General features: G+C 41.9%; 3 protein-coding genes, 1 non-coding gene and 1 pseudogene across 4 annotated transcripts in view; 4 read left to right on the top strand and 1 right to left on the bottom strand.

Annotated features, from left to right (window-relative positions):
• The window catches only part of LOC145449020 (peptidyl-prolyl cis-trans isomerase FKBP1A-like), a 408,653-nt gene that overhangs the window by 113,888 nt on the left and 275,290 nt on the right, over positions 1 to 19,475 (bottom strand). The gene's annotated exons all lie outside the window — the stretch shown is intronic.
• Positions 757 to 870, top strand: LOC145449259 (U5 spliceosomal RNA). Its single transcript, XR_013918203.1, has one exon. It is a non-coding gene; the product is annotated as a U5 spliceosomal RNA (small nuclear RNA).
• Positions 8,087 to 9,160, top strand: LOC145448642 (uncharacterized). The gene has a single exon (XM_080327088.1). The coding sequence runs from the start codon at positions 8,102 to 8,104 to the stop codon at positions 9,158 to 9,160; it is 1,059 nt and encodes a 352-aa protein (XP_080183214.1). The 5' UTR covers positions 8,087 to 8,101.
• Positions 13,639 to 13,762, top strand: LOC145449288 (U5 spliceosomal RNA; annotated as a pseudogene).
• Positions 15,729 to 19,452, top strand: LOC145448783 (uncharacterized). The gene is made up of 2 exons (XM_080327234.1): positions 15,729 to 17,383; positions 18,068 to 19,452. The coding sequence occupies exons 1-2, from the start codon at positions 15,929 to 15,931 to the stop codon at positions 19,448 to 19,450; spliced, it is 2,838 nt and encodes a 945-aa protein (XP_080183360.1). The 5' UTR covers positions 15,729 to 15,928; the 3' UTR covers positions 19,451 to 19,452.

Raw genomic sequence — 19,475 nt, 5'->3', positions numbered from 1 at the left:
TTTCGACTCCGCCCGTCGCATTTCGACACACAATGTCTCACTTGAGCGTTCATGTGAACTATGAGAATATATTCGACTACTCTCGAAAAACGTATTAATTCTCCTCGCAACGCTTATTCGTCCGCAGTTATCTCCATTAAACCAGTCTACATTATGTCTTCGTTATTCACTGACCTCTCTTGTCTTGCTTATTGTCATAAGCTGGCTATTCTTGGATGTTTCTGCATAAAACCTTATCTTTAACCCTTTTTATGGCCGTACATTCCGTTCCACTTTTCTTTACACCTAATATATTTTTGAAATTTATACAAGGCTCGTGTGCTTCAATCCGCACTCCCCGAATCAACCCGTAAATAATAATATCCATATAAATCAGGGTCATGTCACGCTCGAACGAGCGCGTCGATCCAACTTCAACACAATTCTCCGTGATGATAACTTCATAATTCAATGGAAACGTTCCATTTTGAAGACAGTGAAAGAGCTTTATATTACATACTTCGTATACTGCGATACGACATATCCGGCATGGAAAATAGTGCATATAATTTCGGTACACGAACGCCAGTAAAACGGATATATGGAACTGATGCTCTCGCAGAAATGTTTTCGAGAGACACGCGATGTTGCATAGCGAAAGATGTCCATAATCCAAACGCTTTCGTCTCTTGGCCTCCAAAATTGATCCAGCAACCACCGCAACCTTTATGATGAGGTCAGGTTCAACGTCGTCAATTAGACAGGATATCGTTAAAGTGCTCTGGCCCCTCTTCATTTCGCGAACAAATCTTTCGCCTTTTACTAAAGATTTCCGTGGGGAGGGGCGCTTCAGGAGTTTCATCCATTTTTCGTCGTCAGGTGTGCCTGGCTCTCTCTTGAATGTAAATCGTAGTCGCGCAGTTACTCGATATCGCAGGATGACAATAACTTGATGTCTATTTGTGCATGAACGCTGGACGAGTACGTACAAATATTACACTTCTTTTTGGGGAGGCAAAGTAAAAAAGGATTTCGACTCCGCCCGTCGCATTTCGACACACAATGTCTCACTTGAGCGTTCATGTGAACTATGAGAATATATTCGACTACTCTCGAAAAACGTATTAATTCCCCTCGCAACGCTTATTCGTCCGCAGTTATCTCCATTAAACCAGTCTACATTATGTCTTCGTTATTCACTGACCTCTCTTGTCTTGCTTATTGTCATAAGCTGGCTATTCTTGGATGTTTCTGCATAAAACCTTATCTTTAACCCTTTTTATGGCCGTACATTCCGTTCCACTTTTCTTTACACCTAATATATTTTTGAAATTTATACAAGGCTCGTGTGCTTCAATCCGCACTCCCCGAATCAACCCGTAAATAATAATATCCATATAAATCAGGGTCATGTCACGCTCGAACGAGCGCGTCGATACAACTTCAACACAATTCTCCGTGATGATAACTTCATAATTCAATGGAAACGTTCCATTTTGAAGAGAGTGAAAGAGCTTTATATTACATACTTTGTATACTGCGATACGACATATCCGGCATGGAAAATAGTGCATATAATTTCGGTACACGAACGCCAGTAAAACGGATATATGGAACTGATGCTCTCGCAGAAATGTTTTCGAGAGACACGCGATGTTGCATAGCGAAAGATGTCCATAATCCAAACGCTTTCGTCTCTTGGCCTCCAAAATTGATCCAGCAACCACCGCAACCTTTATGATGAGGTCAGGTTCAACGTCGTCAATTATACAGGATATCGTTAAAGTGCTCTGGCCCCTCTTCATTTCGCGAACAAATCTTTCGCCTTTTACTAAAGATTTCTACTACTAAAGAACTCTGGCTTCTCTTCATCATTCGAACAAAACTTTCGCCTTTTACTAAAGGAATTTTAGGCTGTTAGAAGGTAGTAGTAGAAGGGGTGATAACCTCAGCGCTCTGTAGCGCTGTGGTATTGAGGTTGAAGTGAGATGACGGAGGATGACGTGGCAAAGGGTGCGGCCCTGCAAACATATGCGACGGTTACAACAGGACTCGATATTGTTGACAGAACGTGTGATCTTGGTTTGAAGTTCCGCAAGCTCCCAGAAGAAAGGGAATTATTGGAGGTTCTGAAAACAATTGGTGTCTCCATAAGGGTACTTGACGGAATTGTACAATTTCCGACAGGACAAATAGATCTGACTTTCGATGAAAGACGAAACGCCGTAGAGGCGAACCGAAGAATCAATGAGCTAAAAGCCGAAGGAATCTCCTTGCCAGCTCACCGACTCTATGTCCGTGATAAGATGCCAGTCTACTTGAATTGGGTACCGATTCGAATGACAGACGAGTGCATAAGGAAATACTTTGAAGAACATCATGGCCAGATCAGTGAGATAACGCACCAGAAAAACAAACTAGGAATCAAGAATGGAATCAGAAGAATCCTACTGAATAGGGAAGCCCTAGAACAAAACCCGATCAAGAGCTACATTACGATCTGCTCGACAAGAATATATGTGAGATACTACGGGCAGACACAGACGTGTGGATATTGCAATGAGCCTGGACATCTGTACAGACAATGTCCAGCAAGAAACCCCCAAATAGAGGTTATGGTAAAAACCAAGAATGATGAAGACGTGGAACAACAAAGTTCTCACGAAAGTGACGAGATAGGGAAGGATTCCCACGAACCTCCAGCACAAGAAACCTGCACCACACCCTCGCAGGAAGAAAATCGCCAGACCGAGACCAATCAAGCTGACAATCAAGACCGCGTCAAACAGCCAAGCACTACCTTAAAAGGTAATGAGCAGAACACGGAACGGGCGTCGCTCAACATGTCGAAACCAGATCCGAACACCAAGAACGCAAATAAAAGGAGTCGAGAAAGCGCCGAATCCGACGAAATTATATTACCCTCCAGAAAGGCCGTGAGCCTGTCGATTGCTCAACCAATGACATCGAGCTGCTGCTTAAGCTGCAAGAAGCCAATAACCTTGCCTGACGATCGAAACATCTACGATTGCCTGTACTGCGGCATGGAACACGTAGTGATACGCTCCTGTTGCGATAAAGAAATTAAATTTGTGATAACTGCAAAACAATTTTACGAGAGCAATAAGATCAAATGCCCGATGTGCAGCAGAGAAGGGATCATTGCGAAATGCTGCTACAACCTTTTAAAGAAAACGGAAATGAAAGGAAAAGGCGACTGTCCGGGTTGCAGCACGCAAGAAAGCAGAAGTCGAGATTTCTTTTCCTAACAAGAACAATGGATCGACTGACAGTGATAACGCTTAACGTAAACGGCCTAAATAACAGCACGAAGAGATCCCTGATATTTGATTATCTCAAGAAATCAAATGCAGATGTATGTTTTATGCAAGAAACCCACACCACCCTAGAAACAGAATTGATTTGGGAAAAAGAGTGGAGTGGCAGATCCTTTTGGAACTCGTACGATGAAAATTCTGCAGGCACTGCAATACTGCTGAGCCCGAGAAGGCCTGATATAAGAATAGTTGGAACACATAAAGACCCAGAAGGCAGAATAATCAACATTGATACAATAATAGGAAACGTCAAGTTACAACTGACGAACATATATGCGCATACTGATAGCGCAAAGAAAAGACCACAATTCTATAGGATGGCCAGAAGCACGTTCAAATCATCAAATAAGATCATAGCCGGAGACTTCAACTCTGTTGAAGAACCAGAGATTGACAGGATCAACACGGTTCCGTTGAAAGACAAAAAAGATACGGAGGCCTTAAAAGAAAGCCTGAAAATAACGGGAGTGAAGGATGCCTTCAGAAGTCTGTACCGAACCAAAAAAGAATTTACATACAAGTACAGTGGTGGGCAATCACGACTCGACCGAATATACGTGTCCGAATCCATCACCTTGAAATCGTGCGAGCATAGATCATGCCCATACTCCGACCACGATGCAGTCCTCCTGAAAACAGTAATACAAGAACGCGAAATCGGAGAAAAGATTTGGAAAAACAACACCATGATATATCAAGAAGACCGCTTCCAAAATGAGCTGGCATCAAGATGGGAGAAATGGCAAACCTTACACCCTATTTTATGTCAAACGAAAGTAGAGTGGTGGATAGCGATAAAAGACAAAATCAAAACAATTGCGATAAAACAAGCGAATCGATTGAGAAAAGAGAAAGGCATAAAGCTTGAAACCGAGCTGGAGAATCTGAATAAAATAAGGAAAGAGATTGACCAAGGAAAACCTCTTCTGGATGAATACCGCCGCGCAAAAAAGAAAATTTGGAATCTGGAAGCTGAAAGCCTTCAAAAGCTTCAACTCCAAGCCAAAATTGAAAGCGAAAACTGCCTTGACAAAATACCGTCATTACTATTTGAGAAAATAAGGGAAAGAAGAGAGCCCGCATACATAAACGAGCTTGCGGACACAGACGGCAAGAAGACGACTGATCATGCCAAGAAACGAGTGATAGCAGCCAAGTTCTACCGAGATCTGTTCAAAAACAGACCGATCGATAAGAAATGCTCCGAGGACTTTCTCGCCCATGTCAATTCAACTCTATCCGACGAACAGGTCAGTGAACTAGACTCTGAAATTACCTTAGCAGAGGTCCAAATGGCGGTTTTCAGTCAACATAAGTGCCGTACGCCCGGACCAGACGGGCTTAGTGCGGAATTTTACCAATGGAATTGGGACACAATCAAATATGATTTGGTAGAAATTTTCAACGAACTGTATGGGGGAAATGAGATCAATCAGAAAATCCTTGAAGGCGTTGTAAAAGTAATCCATAAAACGGGAGACAAATCCAATCTAAAAAATTATCGGCCAATCACGTTGCTGAACGTGGATTATAAGATCCTGAGTAAGATAATAACTGTTCGAATCCAGAAATTTCTTCCAAAAATTTCTCATGAACATCAATACGTCAATCGGCCCAACAAAATAGAGGATTTGAACCTTCTACTCAGAGAAATTTCCGAAAACATGAAAGAACGAAAGAAAGGGACAATTGTATCTGTTGACTTCAAGAAAGCCTACGATTCAATTTCGCACGAATTCATGCTGAGTGTTTTAAAGAAAATAGGTTTTGGAACCAAAGCCCTAACGTACATTGGAAATGTGTACAAAAATAGCACAGCACGAATATCCATCAATGGTCGAATCGGCGACACGATCGAAATAGGAAGAGGAATAAAACAAGGTGATCCTATTTCAATGATTTTATTTACCCTGACCACGGAACCTCTTCTCCAGGTACTGAATAAGAAAACCGCTGGATATAAATTGTCAGGGATGAGGAAAGAAATCCTAACACCAGCTTACGCCGATGACATCACCTTGACGACTTCGCGCAGAGCAGACGCTGAATACTGCATCGGAATCATTAAGAAATTCACGCGAGCAAGTAACCTGGAGATGAACGAGGAAAAAACGAAAGGAATACAATTTGGACCAGATAACAGCACACCAGGGTCTAGCTTAAGGTGGGTTGACAACATAAAAATAATGGGGATTTCGATATCCAAAGGCAACAACAAAAAACAGTGGAGATCACTTTACGATGATGCCGCGGAAATATGCCGAAAAACCAAAGACCTGAAGATGAGGATCGACGAAAAGGTAATTGTGATTCGAACAAAAATACTCCCGAAATTTGTCTACCTAGGTACTATTGAACCGATGCCGCTCGAGATAAGAAGCAAGCTCAAAAAACTAATCATGAAGACGCTTTTCGACAACTACGCCAGAGTTGAATATGAAACGATCGTCAAAGACAAGATCGCAGGCGGACTTGACCTCTTAGACATCCCAACGAAGCTCGACCTACAGTTCATAAAACCGGCGATCAAGTTCTTAAAAACATCAGAGAGTGACAACAACGACTGGACAAAAAGGGTAGAACAACAAATTGCAATAACCTTTTCAAAGTTCTTAAATTACAGATTAAATAACGCGAGACCGCACGCCTTCGATCCGCTTCAACATTGGAAATCTATGCTGCAAGTTATAGAAAACTACCAGATAACGAAAGAAGAGATACAAAAAGAAAGCCTAAGAGCAATTTACAAGAAGGTAATTGCTCGAAAAAGAAGCCGAGATCCAGCACCCGTTTGGGTGAACTGGAAGAATGTAAACAGCAACACGCTTAGACCCGCTGAACGAAACTTTAATTGGGAAGTTGGGCACAACACCCTATATACAAAAGACAGAATGTACGAAAGACTTGGCACGCACAGTTCGGAATGTGAATTCTGTAACACCGGCATTGAAAACATCAGACACCTCTTTGTCAGATGTCAAGTCACCAAATCAATTATAACCCGACTACTGCAAGCCTGGGATAAAGCGGCAAACGAATCTTCAACGCAGCCTTCAGAAAATATGATCGTAGGGCTGAATCTGCCTGACAGCCCCAAAGAAGATGCACTGCTTCAAGTAATAACAATTTTCAAGCAAGCAGTATGGAGAATGCGAAACAGACGCGTGTACGAAGGAGTGCAGCCGAGTGTCCTCTGGCTGGTAAAGTCCATCACCTTACGAATACAAAACAAAATCAACCAACAGAAAGATATACTTGGACCGATCACCACTGCAGCACTGACGCAAATAAGACGAAATTTTCTAGAATTAACCTAAAACGATTATGCTCCGTAATTTTCATTTAATTTAATTTACAGTCAATATTATGATCCAATGCTTCTGTAACACTATGTTTCATGATGATTTTAGTTCGCAAAAAGTTTATGAAACGTCTCTTTATTTTCAATTAGACTATACGAAAGATGCCTTTCCAAAGATTGAAACAACATTGACGAGAAGATAATAGGCATGCTTGCATTTAATGAAGACATTCTTTCAAGATTGTGCTGGATGCAATGTCTTGTTACGTTCAATAGTATGATGAAATATGTGTTTGCCTTATGTAGTTTTCATGATGATGTTAAATCTTACATTGTGTAAGAAACGCCTCTTTTTGATTTCAAATAAACGAAAGATGCCTTTTACTAAAGATTTCCGTGGGGAGGGGCGCTTCAGGAGTTTCATCCACTTTTCGTCGTCAGGTGTGCCTGGCTCTCTCTTGAATGTAAATCGTAGTCGCGCAGTTACTCGATATCGCAGGATGACCATAACTTGATGTCTATTTGTGCATGAACGCTGGACGAGTACGTACAAATATTACACTTCTTTTTGGGGAGGCAAAGTAAAAAAGGATTTCGACTCCGCCCGTCGCATTTCGACACACAATGTCTCACTTGAGCGTTCATGTGAACTATGAGAATATATTCGACTACTCTCGAAAAACGTATTAATTCCCCTCGCAACGCTTATTCGTCCGCAGTTATCTCCATTAAACCAGTCTACATTATGTCTTCGTTATTCACTGACCTCTCTTGTCTTGCTTATTGTCATAAGCTGGCTATTCTTGGATGTTTCTGCATAAAACCTTATCTTTAACCCTTTTTATGGCCGTACATTCCGTTCCACTTTTCTTTACACCTAATATATTTTTGAAATTTATACAAGGCTCGTGTGCTTCAAGCCGCACTCCCCGAATCAACCCGTAAATAATCATATCCATATAAATCAGGGTCATGTCACGCTCGAACGAGCGCGTCGATCCAACTTCAACACAATTCTCCGTGATGATAACTTCATAATTCAATGGAAACGTTCCATTTTGAAGAGAGAGAAAGAGCTTTGTATTACATACTTCGTATACTGCGATACGACATATCCGGCATGGAAAATAGTGCATATAATTTCGGTACACGAACGCCAGTAAAACGTATATATGGAACTGATGCTCTCGCAGAAATGTTTTCGAGAGACACGCGATGTTGCATAGCGAAAGATGTCCATAATCCAAACGCTTTCGTCTCTTGGCCTCCAAAATTGATCCAGCAACCACCGCAACCATTATGATGAGGTCAGGTTCAACGTCGTCAATTAGACAGGATATCGTTAAAGTGCTCTGGCCCCTCTTCATTTCGCGAACAAATCTGGCTTCTCTTCATCATTCGAACAAAACTTTCGCCTTTTACTACTCTGGCTCGAACTCGAACAAAACTTTCGAACTAAACTTTCGCCTTGGTGAGGTGAGAAATGACTGAGGAAATGTCAAGGGGCAAGCCCCCAACGACATATGCTAGCGCTACAACAACAATAGCACCGCTGAACAGAAGCAGTGATTTGAGTGTGAAATTCCGGACGGTGCCAGAATTCAAGGAGATAATGGACTTTGTAGAGAGAGCAGGTATCGACCCTAAGACGCTTGATGCAATAGTACCTTTCCCGACGGGACAAGTAGATTTCACCTTTGATGAAAGAGCAAGTGCAGTTGAGGCGAATCGAAGAATCAATGAAAGGAAAGATCAAGGAGAATCCTTACCGGCTCATCGACTCTATGTCAGTGACATGACGAAAGTCTACCTTAATTGGGTGCCTGGCCTAATGACCGACGAGTGCATAAAGGACTACTTTGAGAAACACCATGGTAAAATAAGCAGACTGGAGCATCAGAAAAATCCGCTGGGAATCAGAAACGGAACAACGAAAATAATGCTTGCTAGAGATGACTTGGAACGCTACCCTATCAGGAGCTACGTTACAATCAACACTGCAAGAATATATGTAAAATACTATGGCCAGACACAAACGTGTGGCTTCTGTAACGAAGCTGGACACCTGTTCAGACAGTGCCCAGTGAGGAATACCAAGAAGAATGCAATGGAAGTTAACCAGAAAGAAAGTACCAGACAACAAAGTGCTCATGAAAATGCAGACAAAGAAAATGAATCACGCGAATCTCCAGAACAAGAAACTCGAAACACAACAGTACAGCAGGAAACCCAGCCGACTGATACCAAACCGGCTGAAAATCCAGGCAGCACAGCACAGCAGGAAACCCAGCCGACCGAAAACAAACCGGTTGAAAATCCAGGTCAAACCGACGTTACCTTAAAAGAAAATAAACAGAGCGAACAGAGCGCAGAACAAACTACCATGAAACCACTGAAGCATCAACGCAACAACAACGCAACTAAAAGGAATCTCGAAAGGCACGAGTCAGACGAAATTAAATCGCCGACCAGAAAGGCTGTAAACCTCTCAACCGAACCGATGATTACAAACACAGGTCCGAAATCTTCCCTTAAACATTAACAATGGATCGACTGTCAATAATTACGCTAAACGTTAACGGGCTAAATAACAATACGAAGAGAACTCTAGTTTTTGAATACCTCAAGAAATCCAATGCGGATATATGCTTCCTACAAGAAACACATACCACACTGGAAACAGAATCCATCTGGCAAAACGAATGGAATGGCACATCTATTTGGAACTCGTACGACGAAAACTCTGCAGGTACGGCAATATTGATTAACCCGAAAAGACGGGACATAAGAATAAAGGGATCTCATAAAGACCCAGAAGGTAGAATTATCAACATTGACACTAAAATAGGGAACGTTAACCTACAGCTAACGAATATATACGCGCACACTGACAGCGCAAAGAAAAGACCTCAATTTTATAGAATGGCCAAAAGCACCTTTAAAGCAGCAAATAAGATTGTCGCTGGTGACTTCAACTCTGTTGAAGAACCACAGTTGGACAGGGTCAACACGGTCCCGTTCAAAGATAAGAAAGATACAGAGGCCTTGAAAGAAAGTTTGAAAATAACTGGTGTGGTAGATGCCTTTCGAACCCTGTATCCAACTAAAAAGGAATATACGTACAAGTACGGCGGTGGTCAATCACGTCTTGACAGAATATATGTTTCTAAATCTATTGCTTTAAAATCATGCGAGCACAGATCATGCCCGTACTCTGACCACGATGCGGTTCTCCTGAAAGCAACTATACAAGAACGGGAAATTGGAGATAAGATTTGGAAAAACAATACAATGATCTATGAAGAGGAATCCTTTCATGATGAATTGGCATCAAAATGGAATAAATGGCAAACTCTTCACCCCATTTTATACCGTACGAAAACAGAGTGGTGGATAGCTATCAAAGACAAAATCAAGACTTTAGCAATCAAACAGGCAAATAGATTAAGAAAAGAAAAGGCGACGAAACTTGATACAGAAATGAAAAATCTTGACAAAATGCGAAAGCAGATCGACGAAGGAAAAGACCTCGTGGAGGAATATCGTCGTGTTAAAAAGAAAATTTGGAACTTGGAAGCGGATAGCCTTCAAAAATTACAACTCCAAGCTAAAATCGAAAACGAAAATAGCCTAGACAAGATTCCGTCAATGCTCTTTGACAAAATTAGAGAAAGAAGAGAACCAGCATATATAGACGAACTGATGGATACTAATGGGATTAAGACATCTGATCATGCCGCGAAACAAGCAATAGCAGCAAACTTCTACCGAAACCTGTTCAACAAAAGATCTATCGATAAGCAATGCTCTGAGGACTTCCTCGCCAACATCAATGGAGCATTATCAGATAATCAGGTTAGTGAACTAGATTCCGAAATTACCATGACTGAGGTTCGAATGGCCGTTTTCAGCCAACATAAGTGTCGCACGCCCGGCGCAGACGGGATTAGTGCCGAATTTTACCAATCGAGCTGGGATATAATCAAACACGACCTTGTGGATATATTCAACGAGCTTTATGGTGCAAATGAGATCAATCGAGAAATTCTCGAAGGCGTCGTTAAAGTAATTCACAAAGCTGGGGATAGATCTGATTTGAAAAATTATCGGCCAATCACACTATTGAATGTAGATTATAAGATCTTAAGTAAAATCATCACTCGTCGTATCCAAAATTTCCTTCCTGAAATCTCCCATGAACACCAATATGTCAACCCACCCAACAAAATAACAGATTTGAATCTCCTGCTCAGAGAAATTGCCGAAAATATGAAAGAGAGAAAGGAAGGCGCAATAGTGTCGGTTGACTTCAAGAAAGCGTACGATTCAATATCGCATGATTTCATGTTAAGTGTCTTAACGAAAATGGCATTTGGTGTGAAAGCCCTGGCCTACATAGAAAACGTATACAAAAACAGCACAGCGAAAATATCCATCAATGGCCGAATCGGAGACACTGTGGAGATTGGCAGGGGAATCAAGCAAGGTGATCCCATTTCCATGTTATTATTTACGTTAACTACAGAACCTCTTCTGCAGATGCTAAATAAGAAAGTCCCTGGCTATAAACTGCCGGGAATGAGGAAAAGAATTCTAACGCCAGCCTATGCCGACGATATCACTCTGACAATACCACGCAGAGCAGACGCGGAATCGTGCATTGCGATAATTAAGAAATTCACGCTGGCAAGCAACTTAGAGATGAACGAGTTAAAGACCAAAGGAATACAATTCGGAACAGACGGCAGAGCACTATTCTCCTCGTTGAAATGGGTTAACGAAATAAATGTCATGGGAATATCGATAACGAAAGCGAGAAACATACAGCAATGGCGGATGATCTACGAAGACGCGGCAAAAATATGCAGAAAAATGAGAGATCTGAAACTAAGAATCGACGAAAAGGTAACTGTGTTCCGAACAAAAATTTTCCCCAAATTTTTGTATCTAGGTACAATTGAACCGATGCCGCGCGAGACAAGAAGTAAATTGAAGAAACAAATCATGAAGACGCTTTTCGATAACTACGCCAGAGTTGAATATGACACGATCGTCAAGAACAAGATTGCAGGCGGTCTTGGTCTCATAGACATCCCAACTAAGCTCGACCACCAGTTTATAAAACCGGCGATCAAGTTCTTGAAAAAATCAAAGAGCGACAGCAATGACTGGACAAGAAGGGTAGACCAACAAATTGCAATAACCTTTTCTAAGTTCTTGAATTACAGATTGAACAACGCGAGACCGCACGCCTTCGAGCCGCTGCGACATTGGAAATCGATGATGCAAGTCATAGAAAACTACCAAATAACGAAAGAAGAAATACAAAAAGAAAGTATAAGAGCAATTTACAAGAAGGTAATCGCTCGAAGAAGAATCCAAGATCCAGCACCAGTTTGGGTTAATTGGAGGAATGTAAACAGCAACACGCTAAGACCCGCAGAACGAAACTTCAATTGGGAAGTAGGGCACAACACCCTGTACACAAAAGACAGGATGTACGAAAGACTTGGTGCGCACAGCTCGGAGTGTGAATTCTGTAATACTGGTATCGAAAACATCAGACACCTCTTTGTCAGATGCCAAGTCACCAAAGCAATTATATCCCGACTATTGCAAGCATGGGATAAAACGGCAAATGAATCTGCAACACAGCCTTCAGAAAAGCTAATCGTGGGGCTGAATCTCCCTGACAGCCCCAAAGAAGATGCACTGCTTCAAATAGTTACAATCTTCAAGCAAGCGGTATGGAGAATGCGAAACAGACGCGTGTACGAGGGAGTCCAGCCGAGTGTCCTCTGGCTGGAAAAGTCCATCAGCCTACGAATACAGAACAAAATCAATCAGCAGAGAGATATCCTCGGGCAGATCACAACAGAAACACTGGCGCAAATAAAACGAGATTTTCGCGAACGAACGTAACTACGACTACACTTCGATGACAACTCGACGACAGCAGCAACAACATCGTACAAAAATTTTACGCATTTAGTCTGATCTATTTTACTCTTGAACCGCAATTTTCATGAAATTTTAATAAACGAAAGATGCCTTTTACTAAAGATTTCCGTGGGGAGGGGCGCTCAGGAGTTTCATCCATTTTTCGTCGTCAGGCGTGCCTGGCTCTCTCTTGAATGTAAATCGTAGTCGCGCAGTTACTCGATATCGCAGGATGACCATAACTTGATGTCTATTTGTGCATGAACGCTGGACGAGTACGTACAAATATTGCACTTCTTTTTGGGGATGCAAAGTAAAAAAGGATTTCGACTCTGCCCGTCGCATTTCGACACACAATTTCTCACTTGAGCGTTCATGTGAACTATGAAAATATATTCGACTACTCTCGAAAAACGTATTAATTCCCCGCGGAACGCTTATTCGTCCGCAGTTATCTCCATTAAACCAGTCTACATTATGTCTCCGTTATTCACTGACCTCTCTTGTCTTGCTTATTGTCATAAGCTGGCTATTCTTGGATGTTTTTGCATAAAACCTTATCTTTAACCCTTTTTATGGCCGTACATTCCGTTCCACTTTTCTTTACACCTAATAAATTTTTGAAATTTATACAAGGCTCGTGTGCTTCAAGCCGCACTCCCCGAATCAACCCGTAAATATTCATATTCATATAAATCAGGGTCATGTCACGCTCGAACGAGCGCGTCGATCCAACTTCAACACAATTCTCCGTGATGATAACTTCATAATTCAATGTAAACGTTCCATTTTGAAGAGAGAGAAAGAGCTTTGTATTACATACTTCGTATACTGCGATACGACATATCCGGCATGGAAAATAGTGCATATAATTTCGGTACACGAACGCCTGTAAAACGGATCTATGGAACTGTTGCTCTCGCAGAAATGTTTTCGAGAGACACATGATGTTGCATAGCGAAAGATGTCCATAATCCAAACGCTTTCGTCTCTTGGCCTCCAAAATTGATCCAGCAACCACCGCAACCTTTATGATGAGGTCAGGTTCAACGTCGTCAATTATACAGGATATCGTTAAATTGCTCCGGCCCCTCATCATTTCGCGAACAAATCTTTCGCCTTTTACTAAAGATATCCGTGGGGAGGGGCGCTTCAGGAGTTTCATCCATTTTTCGTCGTCAAGGGTGCCTGCCTCTCTCTTGAATGTAAATCGTAGTCGCGCAGTTACTCGATATCGCAGGATGACAATAACTTGATGTCTATTTGTGCATGAACGCAGGACGAGTACGTACAAATATTACACTTCTTTTTGGGGAGGCAAAGTAAAAAAGGATTTCGACTCTGCCCGTCGCATTTCGACACACAATGTCTCACTTGAGCGTTCATGTGAACTATGAGAATATATTCGACTACTCTCGAAAAACGTACTAATTCCCATCGCAACGCTTATTCGTCCGCAGTTATCTCCATTAAACCAGTCTACATTATGTCTTCGTTATTCACTGACCTCTCTTGTCTTGCTTATTGTCATAAGCTGGCTATTCTTGGATGTTTCTGCATAAAACCTTATCTTTAACACTCTTTATGGCCGTACATTCCGTTCCACTTTTCTTTACACCTAATATATTTTTGAAATTTATACAAGGCTCGTGTGCTTCAAGCCGCACTCCCCGAATCAACCCGTAAATAATCATATTCATATAAATCAGGGTCATGTCACGCTCGAACGAGTGCGTCGATCCAACTTCAACACAATTCTCCGTGATGATAACTTCATAATTCAATGAAAACGTTCCATTTTGAAGAGAGAGAAAGAGCTTTGTATTACATACTTCGTATACTGCGATACGACATATCCGGCATGGAAAATAGTGCATATAATATCGGTACACGAACGCCTGTAAAACGGATCTATGGAACTGTTGCTCTCGCAGAAATGTTTTCGAGAGACACACGATGTTGCATAGCGAAAGATGTCCATAATCCAAACGCTTTCGTCTCTTGGCCTCCAAAATTGATCCAGCAACCACCGCAACCTTTATGATGAGGTCAGGTTCAACGTCGTCAATTATACAGGATATCGTTAAATTGCTCCGGCCCCTCATCATTTCGCGAACAAATCTTTCGCCTTTTACTAAAGGAATTTTTTGGCTGTTATAAGGTAGTAGTAGAAGGGGTGATAACCTCAGCGCTCTGTAGCGCTGTGGTATTGAGGTTGAAGTGAGATGGCAGAGGATGATGTGGCAAAGGGTGCGGCCCTGCAAACATATGCGACGGTTACAACAGGACTCGATATTGTTGACAGAACGTGTGATCTTGGTTTGAAGTTCCGCAAGCTCCCAGAAGAAAAGGAATTATTGGAGGTTCTGAAAACAATTGGTGTCTCCATAAGGGTACTTGACGGAATTGTACAATTTCCGACAGGACAAATAGATCTGACCTTTGATGAAAGACGAAACGCCGTAGAGGCGAACCGAAGAATCAATGAGCTAAAAGCCGAAGGAATCTCCTTACCAGCTCACCGACTCTATGTCCGTGATAAGATGCCAGTCTACTTGAATTGGGTACCGATTCGAATGACAAACGAGTGCATAAGGAAATACTTTGAAGAACATCACGGCCAGATCAGTGAGATAACGCACCAGAAAAACAAACTAGGAATCAAGAATGGAATCAGAAGAATCCTACTGAGTAGGGAAGCCCTAGAACAAAACCCGATCAAGAGCTACATTACGATCTGCTCGACAAGAATATATGTGAGATACTACGGGCAGACACAGACGTGTGGATATTGCAATGAGCCTGGACATCTGTACCGACAATGTCCAGCAAGAAACCCCCAAATAGAGGTTATGGTAAAAACCAAGAATGATGAAGACGTGGAACAACAAAGTTCTCACGAAAGTGAAGAGATAGGGAAGGATTCCCACGAACCTCCAGCACAAGAAACCTGCACCACACCCTCGCAGGAAGAAAATCGCCAGACCGAGACCAATCAAGCTGACAATCAAGACCGCGTCAAACAGCCAAGCATTACCTTAAAAGGTAATGAGCAGAACACGGAACGGGCGTCGCTCAACATGTCGAAACCAGATCCGAACACCAAGAACGCCAATAAAAGGAGTCGAGAAAGCGCCGAATCCGACGAAATTACATTACCCTCTAGAAAGGCCGTGAGCCTGTCGATTGCTGAACCAATGACATCGAGCTGCTGCTTAAGCTGCAAGAAGCCAATAACCTTGCCTGACGATCGAAACATCTACGATTGCCTGTACTGCGGCATGGAACACGTAGTGATACGCTCTTGTTGCGATAGAGAAATTAAATTTGTGATAACTGCAAAACAATTTTACGAGAGCAATAAGATCAAATGCCCGATGTGCAGCAGAGAAGGGATCATTGCGAAATGCTGCTACCACCTTTTAAAGAAAACGAGAATGAAAGGAAAAGGCGACTGTCCGGGTTGCAGCACGCAAGAAAGCAGAAGTCGAGATTTCTTTTCCTAACAAGAACAATGGATCGACTGACAGTGATAACGCTTAACGTAAACGGCCTAAATAACAGCACGAAGAGATCCCTGATATTTGATTATCTCAAGAAATCAAATGCAGATGTATGTTTTATGCAAGAAACCCACACCACCCTAGAAACAGAATTGATTTGGGAAAAAGAGTGGAGTGGCAGATCCTTTTGGAACTCGTACGATGAAAATTCTGCAGGCACTGCAATACTGCTGAGCCCGAGAAGGCCTGATATAAGAATAATCGGAACACATAAAGACCCAGAAGGCAGAATAATCAACATTGATACAATAATAGGAAACGTCAAGTTACAACTGACAAACATATATGCGCATACTGATAGCGCAAAGAAAAGACCACAATTCTATAGGATGGCCAGAAGCACGTTCAAATCATCAAATAAGATCATAGCCGGAGACTTCAACTCTGTTGAAGAACCAGAGATTGACAGGATCAACACGGTTCCGTTGAAACACAAAAAAGATACGGAGGCCTTAAAAGAAAGCCTGAAAATAACGGGAGTGAAGGATGCCTTCAGAAGTCTGTACCGAACCAAAAAAGAATTTACATACAAGTACAGTGGTGGGCAATCACGACTCGACCGAATATACGTGTCCGAATCCATCACCTTGAAATCGTGCGAGCATAGATCATGCCCATACTCCGACCACGATGCAGTCCTCCTGAAAACAGTAATACAAGAACGCGAAATCGGAGAAAAGATTTGGAAGAACAACACCATGATATATCAAGAAGACCACTTCCAAAATGAGCTGGCATCAAGATGGGAGAAATGGCAAACCTTACACCCTATCTTATGTCAAACGAAAGTAGAGTGGTGGATAGCGATAAAAGACAAAATCAAAACAATTGCGATAAAACAAGCGAATCGATTGAGAAAAGAGAAAGGCATCAAGCTCGAAACCGAGCTGGAGAATCTGAATAAAATAAGGAAAGAGATTGACCAAGGAAAACCCCTTCTGGATGAATACCGCCGCGCAAAAAAGAAAATTTGGAATCTGGAAGCTGAAAGCCTTCAAAAGCTTCAACTCCAAGCCAAAATTGAAAGCGAAAACTGCCTTGACAAAATACCGTCATTACTATTTGAGAAAATAAGGGAAAGAAGAGAGCCCGCATACATAAACGAGCTTGCGGACACAGACGGCAAGAAGACGACCGATCATGCCAAGAAACGAGTGATAGCAGCCAAGTTCTACCGAGATCTGTTCAAAAACAGACCGATCGATAAGAAATGCTCCGAGGACTTTCTCGCCCATGTCAATGCAACTCTATCCGACGAACAGGTCAGTGAACTAGACTCTGAAATTACCTTAGCAGAGGTCCAAATGGCGGTTTTCAGTCAACATAAGTGCCGTACGCCCGGACCAGACGGGCTTAGTGCGGAATTTTACCAATGGAATTGGGACACAATCAAATATGATTTGGTAGAAATCTTCAACGAACTGTATGGGGGAAATGAGATCAATCAGAAAATCCTTGAAGGCGTTGTAAAAGTAATCCATAAAACGGGAGACAAATCCAATCTAAAAAATTATCGGCCAATCACGTTGCTGAACGTGGATTATAAAATCCTAAGTAAGATAATAACTCTTCGAATCCAGAAATTTCTTCCAAAAATCTCTCATGAACATCAATACGTCAATCGGCCCAACAAAATAGAGGATTTGAACCTTCTACTCATAGAGATTTCCGAAAACATGAAATAACGAAAGAAAGGGACAATTGTATCTGTTGACTTCAAGAAAGCCTACGATTCAATTTCGCACGAATTCATGCTGAGTGTATTAAAGAAAATAGGTTTTGGAACCAAAGCCCTAACGTACATTGGAAATGTGTACAAAAATAGCACAGCACGAATATCCGTCAATGGTCGAATCGGCGACACGATCGAAATAGGAAGAGGAATAAAACAAGGTGATCCTATTTCAATGATTTTATTTACCCTGACCACGGAACCTCTTCTCCAGGTACTGAATAAGAAAACCGCTGGATATAAATTGTCAGGAATGAGGAAAGAAATCCTAACACCAGCCTACGCCGATGACATCACCTTGACGACTTCGCGCAGAGCAGACGCCGAATACTGCATCGGAATCATCAAGAAATTCACGCGAGCAAGTAACCTGGAGATGAACGAGGAAAAAACGAAAGGGATACAATTTGGACCAGATGACAGCACACCAGGGTCTAACTTAAGGTGGGTTGACAACATAAAAATAATGGGGATTTCTATAACCAAAGGCAAAAACAAAAAACAATGGAGATCACTCTACGATGATGCCGCTGAAATATGTCGAAAAACCAAAGACCTGAAGATGAGGATTGACGAAAAGGTAATTGTGATTCGAACAAAAATACTCCCGAAATTTGTCTACCTAGGTATTATTGAACCGATGCCGCTCGAGATAAGAAGCAAGCTCAAAAAACTAATCATGAAGACGCTTTTCGACAACTACGCCAGAGTTGAATATGAAACGATCGTCAAAGACAAGATCGCAGGCGGACTTGACCTCTTAGACATCCCAACGAAGCTCGACCTACAGTTCATAAAACCGGCGATCAAGTTCTTAAAAACATCAGAGAGCGACAACAACGACTGGACAAAAAGGGTAGAACAACAGATTGCAATAACCTTTTCAAAGTTCTTAAATTACAGATTGAACAACGCGAGACCGCACGCCTTCAATCCACTTCAACATTGGAAATCTATGCTGCAAGTTATAGAAAACTACCAGATAACGAAAGAAGAGATACAAAAAGAAAGCCTAAGAGCAATTTACAAGAAGGTAATTGCTCGAAAAAGAAGCCGAGATCCAGCGCCCGTATGGGTGAACTGGAAGAATGTATTCAGCAACACGCTTAGACCCGCTGAACGAAACTTTAATTGGGAAGTTGGGCATAACACCCTATATACAAAAGACAGAATGTACGAAAGACTTGGCACGCACAGTTCGGAATGTGAATTCTGTAACACAGGTATCGAAAACATCAGACACCTCTTTGTCAGATGTCAAGTCACCAAAGCAATTATAACCCGACTACTACAAGCTTGGGATAAAGCGGCAAACGAATCTTCAACGCAGCCTTCAGAGAAGCTCATCGTAGGGCTTAATCTGCCTGACAGCCCCAAAGAAAATGCACTGCTTCAAATAATTACAATTTTCAAACAAGCAGTATGGAGAATGCGAAACAGACGCGTGTACGAGGGAGTTCAGCCGAGTGTCTTCTGGCTGGAAAAGTCCATCACTTTACGAATACAAAACAAAATCAACCAACAGAAAGATATACTTGGACCGATCACCACTGCGACAATGGCGCAAATAAGACAAACCTTTCTAGAATCAACCTAAACGATTATTCTCCGTAATTTTCATC

The sequence above is a fragment of the Botryllus schlosseri genome, chromosome 10, assembly GCF_051294905.1.
Source record: "Botryllus schlosseri isolate E-star chromosome 10, Bs_hap1, whole genome shotgun sequence".
NCBI classification, from domain to species: domain Eukaryota; kingdom Metazoa; phylum Chordata; class Ascidiacea; order Stolidobranchia; family Styelidae; genus Botryllus; species Botryllus schlosseri.
Note: the sequence above shows the minus strand (reverse complement) of the source record. Positions and strands in the feature narration are given on the sequence as shown.